We start from the raw sequence: 22,487 nt of genomic DNA, 5'->3' as shown, positions 1-22,487 counted from the left end.
ACAAGGTGATGTCTGTTGACTGTTTATTCACAGTTGTTCCCAGTCTGTTTCTGACAACAGTCACACATCCCTGCAGTGCATAACACTAAGAGCTCCTGTGTAGCAGCTGCAGTGCAGCAGCAGGACAAGCAGCAGGATCTGCTGTGGGAGTAAGAACTGTGGAAGGAAAGAGCCAGGGAGGTTTAGAAACTGATAGATAGCAAGTAAGAAAAAGAAGAGCCCTTCAATCTTGACTATTCGGGTTCCCCACCCTAACCTGTTTCTCAGAGATTCCTGTTTTTGATATTCGCTTTATAAATATATAATATTTATATATTATTTCTGGTTGCCATGATGTTTTACCTGTGTTTGATTTTAAAAAGGAGGGAAGAAGAAAGCTGAAATGAAAGCTGTGTAATTCTGATCTCTATCAGGTGACAGATTGGGCCATGTCATAGGCCAAGAGCAAATCAAGACGTGAAGCCAAGCCTGAGACACAGTTAGAACATATAATGAATTAAGTTATTGAGTGCTGCACAAATAAAGATCCAGCACTTGCCCTCCCTCTCCCCAAACACACACTAGGTCAGCCTCAAAATGAACTGTTCATGGTATGCATAGATAGTCTGGAGAAGAAAGGCGCCCAACTGAAATGTAAAAAGAGACGTTATCTCTTAAAAGAGAAAATAGATGGCCGCAAGCAAATAGACCTGCTCTTGGAGTAGAAGTGCTGTCTGTGCCAGGGCTTAGTTTCTGGCCAGTTCATTTCCCAGTCCAGGGCTGGGTATGGACCCAGACAGAGCAAAGATCCTGAGGGAGAGCATACTGCCAGTCTGCACCTTCCAGTCATGCTGGGGAGCAGCGTGAGCAGCTGGCCTGGGCTGGGCTGGGCTGCCAGGACCCTGATGGGGGCAGTGGCAAGACTCCAGAGAAGCCTCTTGGCAGAAGTGTAGGCACCCATGTTTTTCAGTTGCCTAAGGGATTACACAAAAGCTTTTTGATTGCCATCCCGTACACGGGAGCCAAAACAGGGTTCAAATCTTTCCTGGACCTAGGTCAAAAGTTACAGATCTGGGCTATTCAGTTTTTATATATGCCTTTGAATGATGCCCATTCAACATAAAACAACCTTTCAGCGTGGACCAAAGAAGTGCTGTACCCAGCCCTCACACGCGAGACCTGTGGGCACCGTTGCAACTGCTCCCCGGGAGACCGAAAGCCACTAAGAAGTACAGGGTGTCGTGCAGCAGCAGCGCACATGAGGGGTTGCAGCCGGAGTGGCCCCATGTCCATATCCGTTGCGGGGGGCAGCCACCCCTCCCCCGCCCCGCCCGCGCGCGGCGGCCGTTGGGGCACGGGGGGACCGCTGGGCCGCGCGCTCGCCCCGCCCCCTCCGCCGCCGCGCTCCCACGCGGGGTGGGCGGTGCCGGGCAGCAGGGGCCGCCGGCACCCCGCGGCCAGCCCCGGCCCCCAGCGCAGCGCAGCGCGGCACGGAGGCGCCCGCGGGAGATGATGTCGCCGCCGCCCGCTGCCGCGGTGGCGGGGCCATTAGCCGTGCTGGATCCCACAGGTGAGTCCCGGCGCCTGTCACGCCCCGCGCGGAGGCGCTGCCCCGGCCGGGCGCCCCGCGGGGCTGAGGGGCCGCGTTGTCTCGGTGCCTTGCGTAACTTTTCCGCCGCCGCGGGGTCAAGGTGCGGCAGTTGCAGCGAGGGAAACGTTTCCCCGCGCGGGCGGAGCGCAGCGGGTCTTGGATCATCCCGGGCGGTTCAAGTGAGACCGCTGAAGGGGAGCGGCGGCGATGGGTAACTCACTTCGAGAAGTGCCCTTGTCTCTCGTCGGTTCGGTTAACCGACTTAAGAGAGCAAAAAAAGCGAGGGCTCTGTTCGAGTTGTATCCCGTAGAGTTGGGTGTACTGGGGGATTTCGATGTACTACGCATCAGTAGAATTAAAGCCGTGTCGCGTCTCTTACTCATTGAGGTATTTAAAAATATCGATTTAGTTTTTCTTTTCTAGCTTTGCACTGTACTTATTAAATCCCAGTGCTGGTATTTTAACAATAAAATGAATGCCTGTCTATGGGATGTTAGTAGGCATTTCCTATAAGAAGTACTGTGGTCTCTTCGATGAGAATTACCAGTTGCTGTGTTAGAGTAGGTTGATATGTCAACAGGATGCTGAGCTGGCTGTGGCTCTTTTCCACTTGCAGAGAGGTTTATGGCCATGACGGAATACACAGCAGTTGATAGTGGCACGATCTTGGTTAGTTAGCCTCAAATCCTTGTAACAGCAGGTTTTACAGCTCTCGTTTCTAGTAGTTGAGTGGTTCATTGCTAAAAATGCTGTGATTCTTATATTTGCAGCTCATTTGCAGAAAAAGAAAAACATATGCAAAAGAATGGCCAACTATTTCATTATTCCAGTGAAATTCATTAAAGTCAAGAAAATACAGAAGATATTGCTGGGAATTACTCTGTATTGTGTCTGAAAGGATAAATAGAGACTTTGCCGTATACCCAAGGATTGTAAGAGCCAGTTAAAAACTGTATTAGATCTTAATTTTTGTCTTAAATTTTGAAGAAAAGTGGTATTAGTATTGAAAAGGTAACAGTGGAAGATGTGGCTACTGTAACTTAAGTATGTTTTCAGGTGGACAGTGGAAAAAGAGAAATCTGTATGCTATCTTTAAACTAGTAATTAGCTGGTCATTAAATTATTTATTGGTGAAACAATTGCTGCCAAAGCAATGAAGTCATAGTGATACTGCAGGATATCACTTACTATAGCTATACCACAAAGCATCAAGCAGGGTTTGGGCTTTTTTTTTTTCCCCCCATATGGGATTCTAAGAGAACGCAGGGATGTTTTCTATGTACTTGAATATATAACACACTTACGGATTCTTCCTCACGAATTCATAATAAAGATAAGAGAGACAGGCCTGATAAAAGCTGCTATCTTGTGGCTTGAATGAATGCTGTTGCATCTGGTTTAATTAGTTTCAGCATGCTGGACAAGTCAAGCATTTAATCAGGAAAGAAAAAGTAATCACCAAAAGCAGGTGTGAATATCTCTTTTAAACATCTCAGTCCATCACATTTAGTTTTTGGAGGTGATGAAGGATTAATTCAATTTCACTGACATAAACCATTTGTGAATATACAACAAAGACCATAGCCAAGAGAGGTATGGTACTGAAGTAAACACTGCAGTAATTAAAAATTATTAATTTAACTCCATAGATCTTCCCTTTAACATTAGCTTGATAGCAGCAAAGCACGGGATACAGAATTTGCATTATCCCTTTGACACTATGCTCTTCTGTCTGTGGTGGCTTTTTGCTTCAAATTTTCTTTTTATGTATGGTTAATGCCTCTCCATATGAAGCACAATATCATGATTCTTTGCAGCATTTCATAATGAAAATATACCTCTTTTTTTCTGCTACAAAACTTTCCTATCTTATCTTTCTCGTAGTAGGATGTTAATATACGTTTGGCTGGAACATGGAGAAATAAGTATCTCCACTTAACATCGCCTTAACTAGATCAAAGAGAAATGTGTAAAATGGTGTGCTATTAGTGTCCCCCAAAATGTGATTTACTCTGTATGCATCCTGTAGCAATTCTTTCCTTGCCAAAAATTATTCCCACAGTTTTATAGACTTTATGATGTCTGGAGCTAGATTTTAAAAGGAGTGGTAAAGTTAGTAAAGTATAGTTGCCTTGGTCTAGATTTAGACTTTTTTGAGTTAAATTGCAGATCATATGCAAATGTTCCAGAGTTGAGAGATGCTGCTTCACTCTATTCTTTCTCTCCTTTGACCTACTATGATGGACACATTTTATTATAAGTTAATTCCTTTTCCTTTTAAACTCACCCTTTTCTTTGTTCAAACCTAGACCCCACTTTCCATCTACAGATCTACCACTGTGCACTCTGACAAAAATCTGATCTATACGCTCCCCACAAAACCATGCTTCTTCCCAAATTTGAATTTATTCCCCTAGCTATTGTGAGCAGAGCATTATAAATATAATTTTCTTTTCTGAATGAAATGGGCAAAGGATTCTGCTGTGTCTCTCACTGTTGTGTGGCTACAAGAGCTTGATCTTCAGCAGGTACTTTTTCTTTTTACTCTCAGGAGGATCATCTCAATTTCTTTCCTCATGGGCCTTTCTGTGTCCCAAGGAGATAGCAGCCTGGTGTCTCTCCTTGTTGTCCTGATGGTGTTCTCATCCCTTTTACTGGGGTGGCAGGGCTTAGAGTCTCAAACAGATGCTTTGTCTGACAAATATTTAGTAGGCAAAGCAGAGAGTGTTTCTGGGACTCTTCCTTTTCTTGCACAATTTAAGACTATGCCAGGCAGAGTATAAGTCAGTAACATGGAAGCAGCATTATCGCTCTACTCTGTCTCCTAGCTTGTACTATAGTGTCCATTGCTGCAGTATCAAAACTTGATTAATACATCGCTGGCCAAAACTGCTGAAGAATATTGCCAATAGAAGGTAATAACATTTTCACACCCTCTGTCAACCCTGACCTCAAGCTAATGCTAATAAAGATATGATGAGAAGATTTCTTTCCACATGCTTGATTTTTGGTATGCTGAGATATGAATTTGAAGCACTAAGTAGGTTGGAGTAAGGTCCAGACTAAGATTTTATGTGTTCTTACTGAATCATTGTTAAAGGAGTTAGAGGAGATAAATGTCAAAATTTTTTGGGGGGTGACTTCAGTGTTAACAACTTGGAAAGTCAATAGCCTTTATTAACGGTGTCCTGCAGTACAAGAATGTCTGCATTGGAGGAAAATTCAGTCTAGAAATACTGACAGCAACATTTCCTCTGCTCTTAACTAACTGTTCTGTATATGGTCAGCCTTTGGTCCAGCCCCTGCCGCAGACACTGACAGGGAAGAAGACTGAATCAGACCCTCTCTCTGGGCCATGTTCCTGATGGAACAGTCTGGCATTGGTGTTGGCTACATGGACCCGTGGGTAGCTACAGTAAAAGAAGATCCAAAAAGCTGCATGGCAACTGCTATAAACACCAGTAAACAAAGATGTGCAAAGTCTTGGGAGCCAGCATGACTGAAATAGCAGAAGGAAATTAATAGTAGAAACCCTTTTGTGGCTATAACCCTTTTCATCTGAAGATACTATGCTGCTTTACAAATATTAATTTTCCTCACAATATGCTGGTGACTTGAATGCATACACATTTTGATAAGGGTGCCAAAGATTTTTATTGACTAAGGGAACCCAAACAGCCAAATCAGAAACCACTTTAGAACCTGATTTCTACCCCTCTCTTCTTAGCGCATGGCAGTCTTCTAGAATACAGGCTTGTATGTGCTGATATCTGCTCCAGAAAGGGCCTTTCTGTACATCTGTAAGTCTTTGCTAAGGAGGGAGTTTGCGGCTGCCTACATGTAATTATGAGAGCTTCCAAACCATAGTACAAAAAAGAAGAAATATGATTGGATATTTGCATCCAGTTTGAGTTGCAGCTAGTGAAAGATCAAAAAAAGGGGAAAATTGAAGGGTATCACAGACATAAATTGCTTATGCTTCCTGACAGGTGTAAATTTCAAAGTTAAAATGTAGTTCAGTCTGAAAAATGACCTTATAAATAATGTCATCTTGTTCTGGTTTATCTCACTAAATCCACATCAGATTTCTTCCAATTGTAAATAATAGCATGCTTTTTGTAACACGTTTTCTGAGCAAACTCATGCCTTTATTTCTTGCACATCATTATCGCTAAGCAAAACTCTGGAAGGCAAGTTGGACCCTCAGTTTATCACCATGCAATCTGATTAACCTTTGCCTGTGCAGGTGTTAATTTGAGAAAAATGTTGTGGCTTGGCTCCTCAGGCAGTTTTCACAAAAGCAGACATGAAAGGGTTTCAGATACACTTGGCTGAGAGGCATCTCTCCCACTGACTTTCAGAAGGGTTTTTGTTCCTGAGTCCCCTTAGAATATATCTATATGGCAGCTTCAGTTTCGTAAGAGTGGATATGAGCACGCATACCCAAGCCACCTTTAATCTAGCTGTCTGGAATATCATAAAATCATAGAATAACTCAGGTGGGAATGCACCTCAGGAGGTCTCTAGTCCAACCTCCTGCTAAAAGCAGGGTCAGCTGTGAGGTCAGACCAGGTTGTTTTTCCAGGGCTTTTTCTGGGTTGGTCTTGAAAACCTGCAAGGATGGAGATGGCACAACTTCTCTGGGCAACCTGTTCCAATGCTTGACTGTCCTAATGGTGAAAAACATGTTTCCTTATACCCAGTTTGAACCTCTTGTGCTCCAATTTACATCCACTGTCTTTTGTCCTCCTGCTGTGCCCCAATGTTTAGAGCCTGATTCTGTCCTCTTGATAACCACGTTGCAGGCACTGGAAGGCTGTTTCTAGGCACCTCTAAAGCCGCCTCTTCTCCAGGCAGAACAAGCCTTGTTCCCTCAGCCTCTCCTTGTACGGTGAGTACTCCAGCCCCCTGACCTTCTTCAGGGCCCTCTGCTGAACTTGGTCCTGTTAATTGATGTCTTCCCTATATTGGGGACCCAAAGCTTCATGCGGTATTCTAGATGTGGTCTAACAAGTGCCAAAGAGAGGAGAGTAATCACTCTCCCTGATTTACTGGTGATGCTTCTGTTAATACAGTCCAGGGGGATGCACTTGGCTTTCTTTGCTGCCAGGCCACACTGCTGGCTCATTTTCCACTCATTCTCTCTCTATCAAGCCCTCCAGCAGAGCTGCTCCCCAGCCTGGCAGTCCTGAGCCTGTATCCTTCCAAGGTGTTATTCCTTCCCTTGTGCAGGACTTTGCATCTGCCTTTGTTGAATTCCGTAAGGTTTCTGTTGGCCCATTTTTCCAGCCTGTCTAGGTCCCCCTGAATGGCATCCCTGCCCTCCAGAGTACTTACTGGTTCCCCAGTTTGGTGCCATCTGCCAGCTTGATGGGCATTCACAACATCACCTCCTCTAGGTCATTGATAAAGACATTAAACAGGACATGTCCCAAGACAGACCCCTGCAGTACTCCATTTGTTACTGGCCTCCAGGTAGAGTACAGTCATTAATCACTCCCTCTGGACCCAACCATCCAGCCAATTTTACCCATTTGGTTGTCCACCCATCCAGACCATAACATCCCAACTCGGATACAAGAATACTATGGGATACAATGTTCAAAGCATTGCTAAAGTTGAGGTAAATGACATCTACTGCTCCTCATATCCAGTCATTTTGTCATAGCAAGCAGTCAGGTTGGTCAGGCATGATTTATCCATAGTAAATCTGCTGACTGCTGCCAGTCACCCTCTTCTTTTTCGTGTGCCCAGAAATGTCTTCCAAGAGGACTTGCTTCATGATTTTCCAGGGAACCAAAGTGAGGCTCCCCAGCCCGTAATTTCCCAAATTGTCATTTTGTCCTTTTTTTGAGGATAGGTGCAACATTTGCCTTTCTCTAGTCATCGAGGATCCCCCTATCTCTGTGACTTTTCAAAGATGATAGAGAACAGCAAGGACATCAGCCAGTACTTTTGGCACCCTGTAGGCACCCCATCTGCTCCCACTTGAGAGCTGAGCTCTTTCAAGTAATCCCTAACTCAGTCCTCATCCACTGCTGATCATTTCTCTTCTCCTTGAATCCTGTCTCTGGAAAGGAGACCTTGTTGGTGAAGACAAGCAAATCTGACTACCTTAGCCTTATCTATGACTGCCATCACTAATTCATCCATTCAATGCTAAGTCCACATTTTTTTTCTTTCACTGTCTCTGTAAAGACTTGGCAAGTGGGGGTGATAGAGTGGTTCAGCGCTTGAGTAAGAATGTAAGTTTCTGAGAGTGTTTTATAGCCCTGGGCTTTTCACTGCTAGTCAGACTAGATGGATTAAAGCTGGCTCAGTTCTGTCTGCCCATGCTGCTGTCTGATTTCTTTACTGCAGTAAAGTAGCCTTCACCTGCTCTTCATATTGGTAACCTTGGTCATAGCTAATTCTCCCATCTTCCCTTAGCCCTTCAAGTGTTTGTTTATTCCTATCTGTCACAGCAATGCTCCATTTACAGGATGGAGTTTATTCCTCTCCCAGTTGTGCCAGTGTTCATGGATCTGAGCTGTAAACTGGAGTTTTATCAGGGCTTAAAATAGCCCTCCCCAAATGAGTTAAGTCATTAGTCTCAGTGCTCTTAGGAGGCAGAGGAGACAGATGAGCAGGATGGCCACTTCTTAGGCTGACTTAAATTCTGAGGCAAGCATCTTGTAGAGCCATTGCCTGGGTAGTGTCTCGATAAACACACTGGGGATACACCAGCTTTCCTTTGATGAAACGGTGACATTTTGAAGCCCTGCAACTCAGCAACCAGCATCTCATAGCCAGGGATATCAGAGGATTGGAAATATGGAGAATAAACCAGGGTTCTTCTCTGAAGCATTGAGCAAAATTGCATTTGTGAAGTCTCTGAGATTTTTTAAGACACCTGGGTACTTGTTTTAATATGATTTTGCAATGGGGATTTCTTTGAGGGAGCCTTACATTTCTGAATGCAATTCTTACAAATGCAACCACAGGCAAGTGGTTTTCTTATGCCAAAACTAAGAGTAGGCCTTACACATTTTTTTGACTGTTGGGCCCTGCATTCACTCACACATACTTACATAATTCTGAGGTGGTATATGGTCTGTGAGCTGAACTGGCTGTAGAGAGTGCACAAAGATCCATTTTGAACATTCATTTTTCTGTAGTAGCTCTTTAAAGTATCCATTAATTCTGAAAAGGCATCTTGGTTACAAAGCTTCACCGTTTCCCCGGCCTGATTTTCATGGCTGTGGAGGGTTGGGTTGAGGATTCTCAACAGTGAATGTTGATCTTACCCTCAGGAATAAAGTCATACTCCAGTTCCCTTTTCCCTTTGAACTGTTATTCTTGGATAGGAGCATTCACTGGAAATATTTTCCAGAGAGAACAGTACAAAGGCAGCGCCCTTTTAATATGCGACTTTTTTTTTCAGTGTATCCTGATATCATCCCTCGCATCACTGTAATTCACTTACGCAGAAGAGTAGATTACACATCTGTAGATATCACTGTATTATTATGTATATTAGCCAAATCTCAGATAATTCTCAGGTCTTTAAAAGTGCTGATACTTGAATATAAGTCATCACTAACACGTACCTTTCACTAACCTCCCCACACATAATCAGAGGCAGAAACAGGAGACTCAGGGTGTGGTGGTGGGAAAGCAGGCTCCAGAGGACTGGAGCCCAGGAGCTACTCAACGAGGGAAGGTTGTGGGATAGGCTTCCTCTTCTGTTGCTCACATGCTCTTCAGAGTGTCTTAGTCACTGTTATCTGTAGAATAACAGGGGGAAGGTTATATGCATGACAGTGCGGTAATAACATTGACCTGCCTTTTCAAGTTTCCCTATGATTGAAATCATTCTTTACTAAAAATGTGTAGCCAGTTACAGCTGGTTAATTCCACTGTCTTTTCCCTTATCAACTTCCTTTTTAAGGATGCCTGTTTATTTATGGTCTTAAAGGGAAGTAGTTAAGAAGTACAGACTTTTCAGTTTTCTGTTCTTTTATTTTTTCCCCTGCATTTACTGTATTTGGTTGAAGGGGAAGAGAATAAAAATTTCCGCTTGTCAAGTAGGAAGGCCAGGTTCAATCTGGGTCCAAAATGCATTGTTCGAGGGAAGGGTGTGTCCATATGTGGGGATGTGGGAAGAATCACATTCCAGATATTAATTCTTGAAGGAGCATAGAGCTCTTTGCTGCACTGAAGAAACCCACCACTACCACTAATACAGTCCTCTGTCCCATAACATGATCTTTTTTCTAGGGAGAAGGAAGATTAGTGAAGGATTTGACTCGCTTACACTAGTTGAGAATTCATTACTGCTAAAGAGTTTCTCAGCTGGCTGCTGAGAAGTTTTGAAGAGGATTGAATGGATGCTGAGAATCTAACCTCTTTTCTGTATTTACCTTTCTGTGGCTTGGAAAATGAATGTCTGAGGGCAGATAAGTCAAGTCCATGGCAAAGGCCAAAATAACTTGTGGAGAGAAAAATCTGGAAACTCCTCTGATTTCCCACTGAAAAACATTTCTGTAACATAAATGGACTGGTCAGCTCAAATTCCCCCCAGCACAGGAGGCTTGGCTGGTTTATGAAACAGCTGCTGCCACTAAATTGATAGCTTCCCAGGGACATATGGTTCCATCATATAAAACCAGTGCATCCTTGCACAAGGTTTCACACGGACTCAGCAATCTCCACCTTTTTACAGAATAAAGATTCTTCTTTCCCACTACTCCTCCTTTGACATCAATGACTTTCCTTGTTGCTTTAAAAGGTGGTGAGCATAGTCAAGCATCTAACTGTTTCCTAAATCCATGGGGACATACTATGATTTATGTGTCTCCTGTTGTAGGCTACAAAGTTATGCAGTAGGTTGGACAGATGAGAACTACAATAGTGTAAACACTATTTTGGGTTATTGCCTGGGAATCTGAAATTAAGTAGCTTGATCCATATACTGCTTGAAGCAATGGATTTTTTTTTCTGAGACTTGAGGGGTTGTCAGTGTACTTGCATTTGGTGTGCAGTGTGCCACATTTTCGTGCATTTCTTAACACCTAGCTCCTGGAACCATATCCCTGAAAGCAGCATCTTTGAGGAGGGGGAGAGACCGGTTTGTCATCTTAGCATTTTCAGAAAAACTTAAAAATGTGAACTCTAAGAACTCAAAGACCAGAAGACATGTAAAAGCACAACCACTTCAAATATTTTTAAAAGTCTGGTAGAATTATCAAATCAATTGTTTTACTTTGTTGGAAGGGGTACTGCGGAGTTAAAAGTCTAAGGTCTGCTTTCCTTTTTTGGCCATGTGAATTGACTTCATTGAAAGAACTACCTTAAACCCCATACGCTTAGTGAAGAACTGATTTATCACCTCACCATTTCCATATCCCCGGTGACCATCCATGCATTAAAGGGGAATTGCCAGAGACAGACAACTGGGGCACAAACTGGAGGGGAGATGCCTGGAGAGTCATATGAATTAATTCTTGATCTTTAGCAGGAAGACTTTATATATGCAGATGGCAGAGTCATGTGTAAGCTCAGTAGATGTTATTTGTCTTCAGTAAAGCTGGTTGCATTTCAGACTTAAAAAATGGACTCATTTTGTCTGGTTGTTCTACTGGAGGAATGTCAGCAAACATACAGATTTTTATTATGAATATATTTATTCATTGAAATTATTTGACTTTGTTTGCAAACTTAACTAATATACTCTGACTTTTGAAATGTAAACATTTAACTGAGTTACATGACTTTAAATTGACCACATAACTCAACTGACTCTTGGCAAAGGCCTTCTGGTTGCTTTCTGGCTTTACTTCCTCATTTCCCCTGCTTTTGCTTGCAGCAGGACCATCGTGCCTCACCTATAGGGAATCTGATATCACAAGAATGCCTCCTCTGTCACACCCCTCCCTGCCTGGGGCTGTTATCTCCAATATTCGATGCAACACCACAGCCTCCTGACCCACCCTGAGACTCTGTGTGCCACACTGCTTTATGAGGCCATGGAGAGGGGAGAAGTTGGTACTGCACTGCGGACAGGTTGGGTGCTCACTGGAGATCTGTGTGGCACAGTTGCAGCCTAGCGTAGGACTGTGTTGCACAGCCAAATGCTCCAGAGGTGACCCTGCGCAGTGTTGCCTTGCCTTTGAAAGCAAAATGCACCTGGAAGGAGGACCATGGGCTCTCTGTTTGATTCATTTGGTTGCATTTTGTTGGTTAGGGTGACATATTAATTGCTGTTTTTAAATAAGTCTTACATAAGTTTGCTCTATGGGCTGAGGCTCTGATTTTAGTGATCTGTGGTTGCAACTCTGATATACCACCACAGTAACAAGATTCAGTGTCTTGAAGCAGGCAGAATGCAGTAGACAAGCCTGCCATTTTTCACATCTGGGTATCTGAATCCAGATCCCAGGGAGAATGGATGTATTTCTTTGGGCTGCTGCTGTTTAAAAAGGTAGTCCCATATATCATGAGCTGATCAGCTGCATTACAGCTTTACTTCAGAAGGTATAAATCGGTTTGCTTTCCTTAATGAATATGAAGAACCCATTCATTTTCATGACAGCATGCAGAGCTTCTTCTAACCTTGTTTCAAATATAAATTTTTATGTTCTGTCCAGGTAGAGTCAAACTGAAACTTCACCTAGGTAAGCGTTGTTTAAGGCCTGCAGGATTTGACTTATGGATGCGAGCAACAACTTAATTAAAAACACCACTGCAGTTAAGGCATAATTATCATTGCTGCTAACATTCAGTTCAGCATAATAAAAACTCATCTTGTACATGTACACAATGCATGTGTATTAAACTATGTGACACTCTAGCTAACCCTGTGTGTTTTTTAAATACCCCTATTGCCTGCCAGCTATTTACCTTAGTGGAACAAGGGGTTAACAACAGAAAATGCTCTCTTATTTTGTATTTGTTCTGCCATGACTGCAATGAAAAGCTCTCTTTTTTTTCCCCCCACTCTCTACAGGGCAGTTTGCAAAAAGAAAGAAGACTTCGCTATGGTTCACAGTCTCTCTGCTGGTAGTGTCTATTTTCATACTGACCATAGGTCTGGCAGCTACCACAAGAACAGAAAATGTTACCGTGGGAGGTTACTACCCAGGAATCATTGTGAGTAAAGAAACAATTTAGATTATTGCGTGCAACTAGATGCATTATTATCAGCTGGATATAGGCAGCTCCAACTGATTAAAAAAAAAAAAGAAAATTCAGTCCTGTTGCATTTCACAAGAGGGAGATGCTGTTTTCATCTAGTTCTAGTGTGTTTGTGATGCTGCCATAGACTACAGTCCTGCAGTTTATTACGTCGGGGAGTGAACTCAGTGTTTGTCTGGAGTGCCCCCAAGAGAAGGCTTCAAGGGGATGCAAGGGTCTGATCACATGGGGTTAAGTTTGCACTGCATAGTAGTATACTGAACTCGTGGGCGTATGTTGGAGCCTGTGCTTGATTTCCAACTAATCTTTATTAAATGTAGGTGTCCAGGTGACTGAACAACAGACATGGGGTAGAGTTAAATGACCTCTTAGAGTTTTACTATGCTGATGGTAGGGAGAGTCACTCTGCTCTTGTGTCCATGTGCCAGGAATTCTGCTGGGTCAAGTGCGTGGAAAATGCTCCAGATAGACATATGGAGGCCTAGAGCTTGCCTGACCTCTACATCCTCTTGTACAGTCTTGGTGTAGAGGTTGGATCAGGCACAAACAGATGAACTCCACAGACTCCATGGAGCCCTACGGCCTTTTCTGTTCCCATCATACAAGGTCCCTTTCCAAAATCCTTAGTCTTGTTTTGCCTTGAGAACAGACTCCTTAAACATGTTCCTGCATTGGGCACAAGCACAGCTGTCTTATCATTCTCAGTAGTGAATGCTCAAATCCCATCTGCTTAGTCCTGTAGTGCCTCTGTGACCTCCAGGGAAGCGTAGCCCCACAAGACCACTGCCAGTTCAGCCCCTATGGCCGTTTTCTGATCCCTGAAAAAGTGATTAGTTGTATCAAGAAGGGTGGAAACCACTGGAGTCAAAAAGCTTTTTGAGATGCCTGGATTGAGTTTTAAAAAAGAGGGGCAAGGAAAGGAAATAGAGAAAGGACTATCTGCCTTATTTGGTATCTCCTAGCCAGCTGAGACAAGGCAATTGGTGCAAGGTTAAGAAAGAAACTCCCATACTTAGGGTTAGAAATCTGCTTAAGTACATGGTTCCACCTGTACCAAAATGTCTTGCAAGATACCATTAGCTTTTGTTCTCAATGGAATCAAATGCCCAGAGAAGAGGAATATGTATCTTTTAATACCATGCATACATTTTGCATTGCCATTAATAATTTGTGAGTTAGAACTGTTCTTCCTAAGCAAGTCCTCTTACATCTTAGTGTCAAGCTGAGAACAGGTCTTTCAGAAAGATAATTTTGGGATAATGATCTGGAAGGAGTGGTGTTTTAAAAATAGAACAAAAAGTAGTTCCAAAAATAAAACCTTAAAAGAATGAGTTTTCCTTTCATTAAACTAAAATAGATAGATTAATACTGATAAAAGTCTCCTTAAATAATTTTCTGTAATTTGAATTAAAACATTTTAGAAGACCACATTATCTGTATTAATTCTCTTGAAAGAAGTTTCATTTTTAAACAGTTATCTTTAATAAGGGTAACAAGTAATAAACCCTTGTGCACAAACCAGTTAATTTCAGCATTTAGTTTCTTTTAGGAAGCAAACAATGTCTATTCACTGAGCAGAAAAGTATAATATACTAAAATATTTTTTTGAAATCTTAGAGTCATTAATAATCTGATAGAAAAGCTAGAATTTATCAGAAGACTTTTTATTAATAATTTTCTCAAAGATTGTTAGAACTAAATAATTTTAATAAATTTCTGATTTTTTTTCATGAACATGTGATGTATTATTGAAGTAACTGAGAAAGAGTAATGGTTAATAGTCAGTGTATCCTTTATTGGTTAATACATTAAAGATTCCAAACATTTAGCAAAAGTTAAAGGTGCTACACAAACCCTGCAAGAAGTATTACCAAAAGCCTGTTTAGATGAATATGACAGAAATGATGTGATCCTGCCTCGTTGCTGGATGTTATTGACTCCAGCGTAGCATTGACAGATAGACTATGGGTGGGCCTCTCATCTGACTGTGCAGTCAGCCACCTATTTTAGAATAAGCTGAAAAATCCTCTGAAGGTGCTTCTCTTTTCCACTGACAGTAGAGGGAGCTTAGAAAACTGTTTTAGCATTGATCCTGAACTTCTACATAGCTGAAACTAGGTGAGTGAATCCCACATTACATGTTTAACTGTCCAGCTCAAAGAAAAAAAAATTTTGAGTACAGACAATTGAAATTACAATTAAAAGTAAGGTCTATTTCTCATAGGATTCAGTAGTAAAACATTAACTTCAGAGCAAGTAGATGAGCTCTGAATCTCTGCTGACCTTGGGTAAGGGATTTTGGTCTTAAAAAGCATGCAAAATTAGGCCTTTACCTTGCCAGCGTAAATGAGACTATTAACTTGCATAGATTTACTTGCATGAATAAACATTTGCAGAACAGCGTTTAAGGGCCAGAACCACAGAATCATTGGGGCATCTGCTTAGTTCCCATTGGCTTCTAGAAGAGTTAGGCACCTTAATTTCTCTGCACATGTGGTGACTTATCATGTTTCAGAAACAGTTTTTTTTCTATATACATCTTGACAGAAGTATGTTTATATAGACCCAGAGTAACTTAACATAAAATATTTCTGTGTTTAGATAAATTAGTATAATGTTGCTCATTGGAAGATGTGCATTTAGTAGATTGCAGCTTGGTTGTCCATTTGAGTTTAGGGCTCTGTTTTTGTGGAACAGGTTGCAAAGCCAAAGTTTAAGCTTCTTTAAGCTCACTTCCTTATAAATATTGCTTATATTTATTTCATGTCACTTGCCTATAAATACTGCTTGTATTATTTTCATTTGTTATTTTTATAATGGTAGCATCTTTCAACCAAGAGGCTACAGGGTCCAATTATCCTGGTCACCATACTGACCTTGATTCCTGGAGCTCCTGACAGAAGGAGCCTATCTAAACAGACAAGAAAAGAGTGCACATAGCATGCAACCGATATGGTGGCTTAAAGCACCATCTCTATCTGTGGTTTTGCTCCTCCTGATTTAGTTCTTTTTGTTCTGCATTTTCTCGTTTTTTCTTTACATGGATAATATTGCTCCCCTCCATGCCCTCTGAGTCAGCCGTAAATGGAGCTTCATGGATTGTTCCATTTGGGATGAAAAATTGGGGTTGGAACCAGGTGTCATTTTGATGTAGTTATGTTAATTTACAAAGTCACAGTCCCCTGAACACAGTGTCCTTGCTCATGGTTCCAAGTCTCTCTTCTATTCAGCAGTCAGCACAGATGCTCTTGTGCACTTTTTCTATGTCTCTGCTTTTAGTACTTTTCCAGGCTGTATTAGGTTCTTGGATGCTGCCTTCTCTCTCTGTTTCTCTGGTGTTTGCCTCCTTTTCGCATAAGTCTTCTTGAAGCACTCAATAGCAAATTCCCCCTTCCTTGCATTTGCTTTCTTGAGGAGGAATGACAACAGATTCCTGCTGTGATATTGAGCGATTAAAGTGCTTACAAGAGATTTGCTTTCTGCTGTGGGCAGTTGTGCATAACAGCAAGGAGTTCATAGGCCCTGCTTAAGCCCTTGGCCGGGAAACTTTGTCCTTAAAAATGCAATTATGCTTGGAAGAGCACAGTTGTACTCTGAAACAGGTTCAGAAACCCGGTTCCAGAAAGGGGCCTAGTTCCCTTAACAGAAAAGGGTCAGTCATGCTCCCTCCATGGGATGGAGGGATAGGAGCTGGGGAGGGGTGGTGACTGGGGAGTTCACTGAGCAGAGAGGGATGTCAGACAAATAGTGAAGAGGGGAGCAAGGGGGCAGAAGTGAAAGGGGGATTGAGACCGAGGTAACTGTGCAGAAGCAAACAGACAGTCAGTGCAAGGAATGAATTCTAGGGAAAAATCCCAGTGACACTGGCACCCCTGCTGTGGCTGTTTGTGAATTTGTAACCAGATAAGCTTTAGGTTTTTGCCACTTAGGAATCCCCCTTTTCTTTTCTCCAAGCCTACATGAGCCCGGTGGGGATCTTGAATATGGGGAGGTCTGATGAAAGGGAGGTCCTGCCTGTTGCCACTGTATCTGATATAAGCCAAGAATCCCAGGAGTTTTTACCTCTTCAGACCCTCGCTGGTCCGCCATAAAGAGGGGTTTTTTCCTGCCAACCTCATGTTGAGGTAGCGCTGACAAGAATGGTAAGGCCAGATTCTTCCAGCTTCCTTTCCTCCTCTTTCTCTTGAGGTAGCTCTAAGTATTGCAACTGTCCTTTGGTGATATTAGCTGGGCTGGTCTTTTTGGCATTTTAGCAGGGACTTTTCCTGGGATATGTGATAATATTTTGTCATTCAAACTAAGCAAACCCAACCATAAAGATTTGAACTTGGGTCACTTGCATAGCAGCAACACATTCATTTTTTTGAGGAAAACTGTTTGTCTACAGTTGCCTAAAGCTTTGCCATTTTCCAGGATAATTATGCATAGGCTAAACGTAAGTGTTCTGCTAATTTTTGCTTTACAGTGTGTAAAAATATATGTGACTATAGTAACAAGACCCAGGCTATAGAAGGGTGTCTCTGACCCAGGCTATAGAAGGGTGGCTTCCCTTTACTGCAATACAAAATTTGCTCAGAAATACCTAAGAGCTTCAGTTCTGGGCATTCCCTATTGCATTATATGATTTATGGTCAGCAATAACTTTAGGTAGGCTATTTCACCCTTTCCCCTGACTCAACCCAGTTAGTCCATCTGTATGAGGTATCAGCTTAGATGTCACTGTGATGCTTTGGTAGGTTGACCAAATAAGCCGATCTTATGTGTTTATATTGTTTTTGTTCTCTGCCTTAGCTTGGCTTTGGATCTTTCCTAGCGATTGTTGGCATACACCTGGTAGAGAACAGAAGACAAATGGTAAGCAACAACCCTTTTTGTTTTCCTTTTTTGTATCAGAATATATTAAAAACATGAAAAGAAAGGATTTCCCATTGACTTAAACCTGCTGTATCTTCACCAAAATATTAATTATTTGTTTCACCTTTCCTGGGAAGATTCTGAGAAGTACGAAGTGTTTGGTGACTCCATCTGCACAGGGCAAGGCTGCATGCTGTGGTTGGAGGGGCTTAAGGGTTCATCACTTCTGAAAGGAAAAACCTCCCTTCCAGTTGTATAGACCCCCTCCTCTATCTGTGTTGATTCTGCCGTTCACCTGGGTCCTGAGTAAATCTTTAGTAGACCCAGCAGAAAACAGTATGTTCTTTTTTTTTTTTGATGGATTCATTTCCTGCCAGTTAGTGAGTTGAATCGAGCTGGTACAGGGTCAGATGAGTGCTAGAACTTGGGCGGGATGGGGATAGAGGCAAAATGCGTGAGATTTCCCAGTTTGGGCAGCAACGGACCACATAATCATCTCAGCCATAATATGTGATCTCAACCTGAGTAAGAAGTTTAAGTCAGCAACATTTTCCTGAAAATATGTCTGTTAAAAAAAGAAAAAAATAAACTCCAGAGCTCTTACTACCAAAATTCTCCAGCTAGGTCAGGCAGGATCTAACCATGCTGTACAGTTTGCTTTTAGATTTAGCTTGGCTTTGCAAACCCTTGCTTTTATTTATGTGAGGAAGTCGCATAAAGTCCTTGGGACCGTCTGGATAAAGGAAGGTTTATGGGACAGGATTTGTGGAAAGTCTTAAAGTTTCCTTGCTCTCAGCAAAAAATAGTAGTGTCTTGGTTGAATAGCAGCATGTCCAGTGTGCACTTTACGCTAGACTGATTATAGCTAAGTGTCATGAAATACAATAAATATCGTAGTGCAGAGCCTTCACTGGTATAAATCAGGAGACTGGGGTTAAGCTAAGAGGAGGAACCGATTGACTGACTTTGCTTTTTACTAATGATTTACAAATAGGCTGTTTGTTGTTATTTGCTGTTTTTTTCTTAGTAAATGCAGTCTTGATCCCACTATTTGTAAGCAAATACCTTTCATAATATTTTTTTGCATTATCTGAAAGTTTCAATGATATATTTTCAAGTATTATCCTATTTTAAACTTGTGTTTCTATCTAGGTTTCCCAAAGAAATGAGATTTATAAGGCCATGATATTTGCATGTGTCTTTCTCTGTTTCCCATTCCATTTTTTTGAACCTGTTGACCAATTTCAGGCAAATTTAGCAGGAATGTTGAGACTTCAAAGGCATGAAGCTACTTCAAGTTTCATAAAAGTTTGCAGGTGGATAAAGGAGAGAAGTGCAAATTAGTTCCACATGGTGGTGAAGGCTGCAATGTCAGCTCACCTCTTACTAACACTAGAGAATCCAAATGAGACATGACCTGCGAGACACAAATCTACAGCAGTCCAGGCCTCGTTAATTTTGCTACTAACAAAACAGCTGATTCATTTTTAAGAATTATTGTCCTTGATTTCTACATAGGAGACCAGAATGAATAGCTGGTTCCAAGTTACAGACTCAGTGGTGGGTGGATGAAAATAGCATTGTTTTGCACAGAATTCGTGCTGCTTTACTAGCAGCCATAACATTTGGGGCTGTTTTACCATTCAGTTTTCCTCTAAACTGTCTCTTAGTTTTCTATCTCTTCTGTTCTTAGCGGAAAATAAAATGGCTGGCCAAAAGAAGTAAAGTGAGTGAGATGCTGCTAAATCATGTAATGCCCAGTGTGTTATATCATTTACCCAAGGACTGTGGAGAAACAAGCATCCAGTGTGTTTGGTATTAGTGCCTGTTTGCATTTCCCAGCATGGAACAAGGAAAACTACTTTCCGCTAATAGCACTCAGTGTTATGATCTGGCTGTTGAATGATTGTGTTTCTGGGGAACAAATCAAGAAAATAACTAGGGAGTTTAATTAGGCTTCTTGCCTTGAGTATCTTCTACAGTGGGCTAAGCCTTTAACACTGCCATTACTAATGCTGAGTTTCTTGTTTTTAAATGTTACGGAAATGAGTTTGAAAGGGTTTACATCATAGTACAATTGAGGGCAGTAATTATTCCCTGGAGTGTAACTGAGTATATTTGACTGAAAAGGCTTAGGTAGCTTGAACAAGGTTGCAGCCATCAGTAAGATTGTAAAGACTCAGATAAACATGGAAGTGTAACTGAAATGTCATATTCCTTTAACTAAAAACAATATGAATTCCATCAAGACAAAGGTGGGAAGGAAATTATTTACTGAGTTGCTTCTACTTGAGGATCTTGTTGGAAGTTGTGGGCTTTCTGAGGACCCCCAAGGAACTAGCAGGTGATTGCTGTGAACAGGAAAGGGGAAGCTAGGCAAGGACAACTGCAGGAGGCCTTGACTTCTCCTGGGAAAAGCTCCTGGGAAAAGCTCTAGCTAGGAGTGGCTGCTGCTAACGAGCTCTCTTGGTTGCCCCTGACCAGAGGGAGTTGGGGCCTTTGATCCAGGTGGCCCTTGATTAGGGCGGGTCAAGCACCCTCTTAGCCAGTGCTAGGGAGAGGCCTATATAAGAGCCAGGCCTAGAGCACAGCTCCCAGAGTACAGTGAACAGAGGCAGCAGTTTGTGCAGAAGGGCACAAGAAGGCACCTTTGTTTCTGATCCCTGTGGTGTATGCTTCCTCAAGTATGGTCGTGACACGCCGCACAGCGCGTTCCCCAGTGGCTGTTGGAGCTGCTGTGTCAGAGGCTGCGACCCAGACTGACCCTCTGACAGTAGATGTGGCTCTACAGGTCTCAGGCTGCAGGGAGTGCTTGGGGCCTCTCCGGGAGGCCTGGGCTGGCAGCCAGCTCTCCTGCAGGAGGTGTGCTGCTGTTGACGAGTTGTGTCGTCAGGTAAGGGAGTTATGGGAGGAGGTCAGTAGGCTGTGCAGCATCTGATAAGATGAGCAAGAGATAGACAGGGTATTCTTGGAGACTGTGCAGCTTTGGGAGTCCCAACCCCCCACAGCAGTGGAGTTGCTGGAGGGCTCTGTGCCGTGTGAAACGGTACATCATAACACTGTAGAAGAAGGCTGGAAACTGGTCACTGCTCATGGGAGGAGAAAGGCTCCTACTCCTCCCGAAGACTTGCAGCTGAAGAACAGGTTTAGTGCCCTCCAGGATGAGAAGGAGATGGGCATGGCTGCAAGTCTTTGGGACTTCGGGAAGTACCTGGGACAACACACCCTGTGCCTTGCTGGAACGCCCGGAAGAAGCAGCAGGTGATTGTAGTGGGGGACTCCCTGCTGCAGGGGATGGAGGCATCTATCTGCCGACCTGACCTCATGTCTAGAGAGGTTTGTGGCCTGCTAGGGGCTCGTGTGAAAGATGTCATGGAAAGACTGCCAAGGCTTGTCCATGCTTCAGACTATTACCCACTGCTGCTCTTCCATGCGGGCGCCAATGACACCAAGGGCAAACTGGAGACCATCAAGCAGGATTTCAGAGCTCTGGGGATGGTGGTCAAGGGTCTGGGAGCCCAGGTCATCTTTTCCTCAATCCTGCCAGTGAGGGGGATGGATGAGAGGAGGAGGAGACGGACTTTCCAAGTTAACGACTGGCTGCGCCGCTGGTGTTGGCAACAGAGTTTTGGTTTCTATGACCATGGGACCCTGTTTGAAGATCGACAACTGATGGCGAGAGATGGGATCCACCTCATGAGGCAGGGCACGTGGGTCTTTGCAACAGGTTGGCCAGCCTGGTAAGGAGGGCTTTAAACTAGGAAAGATGGGGGAAGGGGAGAGTTATAGTGCCAGGGTAGCTGGCAAAAGACAGCTCAAGTTGGGATGCCTCCAGCAGGTGAATGCAGCCAGGGAAGTGCGCATGGGATGTGGCTATGGAGGATCCTCTTGTATCCCTCCTGGGAAACCTGCATGCTCGATCACCTCTCTGAAGTGCCTGTACACCAATGCACGCAGCTTGGGGAACAAACAGGAAGAACTAGAGATATGTGTGCGGTCACAGGGCCATGATCTCATTGTCATTACAGAGACATGGTGGGATAGCTTGCATGACTGGAGTGCTGTCATGGATGGCTACGTGCTTTTTAGGAAAGACAGGCCAGGAAAGCGAGGTGGTGGAGTTGCTCTTTATGTGAGAGAGCAACTGGAATGTATTGAGCTGTGCCTAGGGGTGGATGAAGAGCGAGTCGAGAGCTTATGGGTAAGGATTAAAGGGCAGGCTAGCATGGGTGACACTGTTGTGGGTGTTTACTACAGGCCACCTGATCAGGAAGAGGAAGTCGATGAGGCCTTCTACAGACAGCTGGAAGTAGCCTCATGATCCCAGGCCCTGGTTCTCATGGGGGACTTCAACCACCCTGATATCTGCTGGAAAGACAACACAGCAAGGCACAAACAGTCTGGAGGTTCCTGCAGAGCATTGGTGACAACTTCTTGACACAGGTGGTGGAGGAGCCAAGGAGGAGAGGTGTGCTGCTGAACCTCGTACTAACAAACAAAGAAGGACTGGTGGAAGATGTGAAGGTCGGGGGCAGCCTTGGCTGCAGTGACCATGAGATGGTGGAGTTCAGGATCCTGTGAGGAGGCAGCAGGGCACTCAGTAGGATCGCAACCGTGGACTTCAGGAGAGCAAACTTTGGCCTCTTCAGGGACCTACTTGGAGGAATCCCATGGGTTAGGGCCCTAGAAGGAAGGAGCGTTCAAGAGAGCTGGTTAATATTCAAACATCACTTCCTCCAGGCTCAAGAGCGGTGCATCCCTATGAGTAGGAAGTCAAGCAAAGGAGGCAGGAGACCTGCATGGATAAGCAAGGAGCTCCTGGCAAAACTCAACCAGAAGAAGGAAGTATACAGAAAGTGGAAAGCGGGACAGGCCACTTGGGAGGAAT

At 43.3% G+C, this 22,487-nt stretch overlaps 1 protein-coding gene across 7 annotated transcripts in view; it reads left to right on the top strand.

Annotated features, from left to right (window-relative positions):
* The first annotated feature begins 1,474 nt into the window (after positions 1-1,474).
* The window catches only part of TMEM255B (transmembrane protein 255B), a 91,884-nt gene continuing 70,871 nt past the window's right edge, over positions 1,475-22,487 (top strand). For 6 of the 7 annotated variants that reach the window (XR_010884006.1, XR_010884009.1, XM_067295504.1 and 3 more), the window contains exons 1-3: positions 1,475-1,549; positions 12,558-12,700; positions 17,537-17,599. Coding sequence is in view for 5 of the 7 variants with exons in the window: in XM_067295504.1 (XP_067151605.1) it covers positions 1,489-1,549; positions 12,558-12,700; positions 17,537-17,599 (267 nt within the window). In the remaining 2 variants the exon portion in view is untranslated. The remainder of the gene's footprint in view (positions 1,550-12,557; positions 12,701-17,536; positions 17,600-22,487) is intronic. The other variant, XM_067295516.1, reaches the window with a different exon arrangement.

Source organism: Apteryx mantelli, chromosome 1, assembly GCF_036417845.1.
Source record: "Apteryx mantelli isolate bAptMan1 chromosome 1, bAptMan1.hap1, whole genome shotgun sequence".
NCBI lineage: Eukaryota > Metazoa > Chordata > Aves > Apterygiformes > Apterygidae > Apteryx > Apteryx mantelli.
Note: the sequence above shows the minus strand (reverse complement) of the source record. Positions and strands in the feature narration are given on the sequence as shown.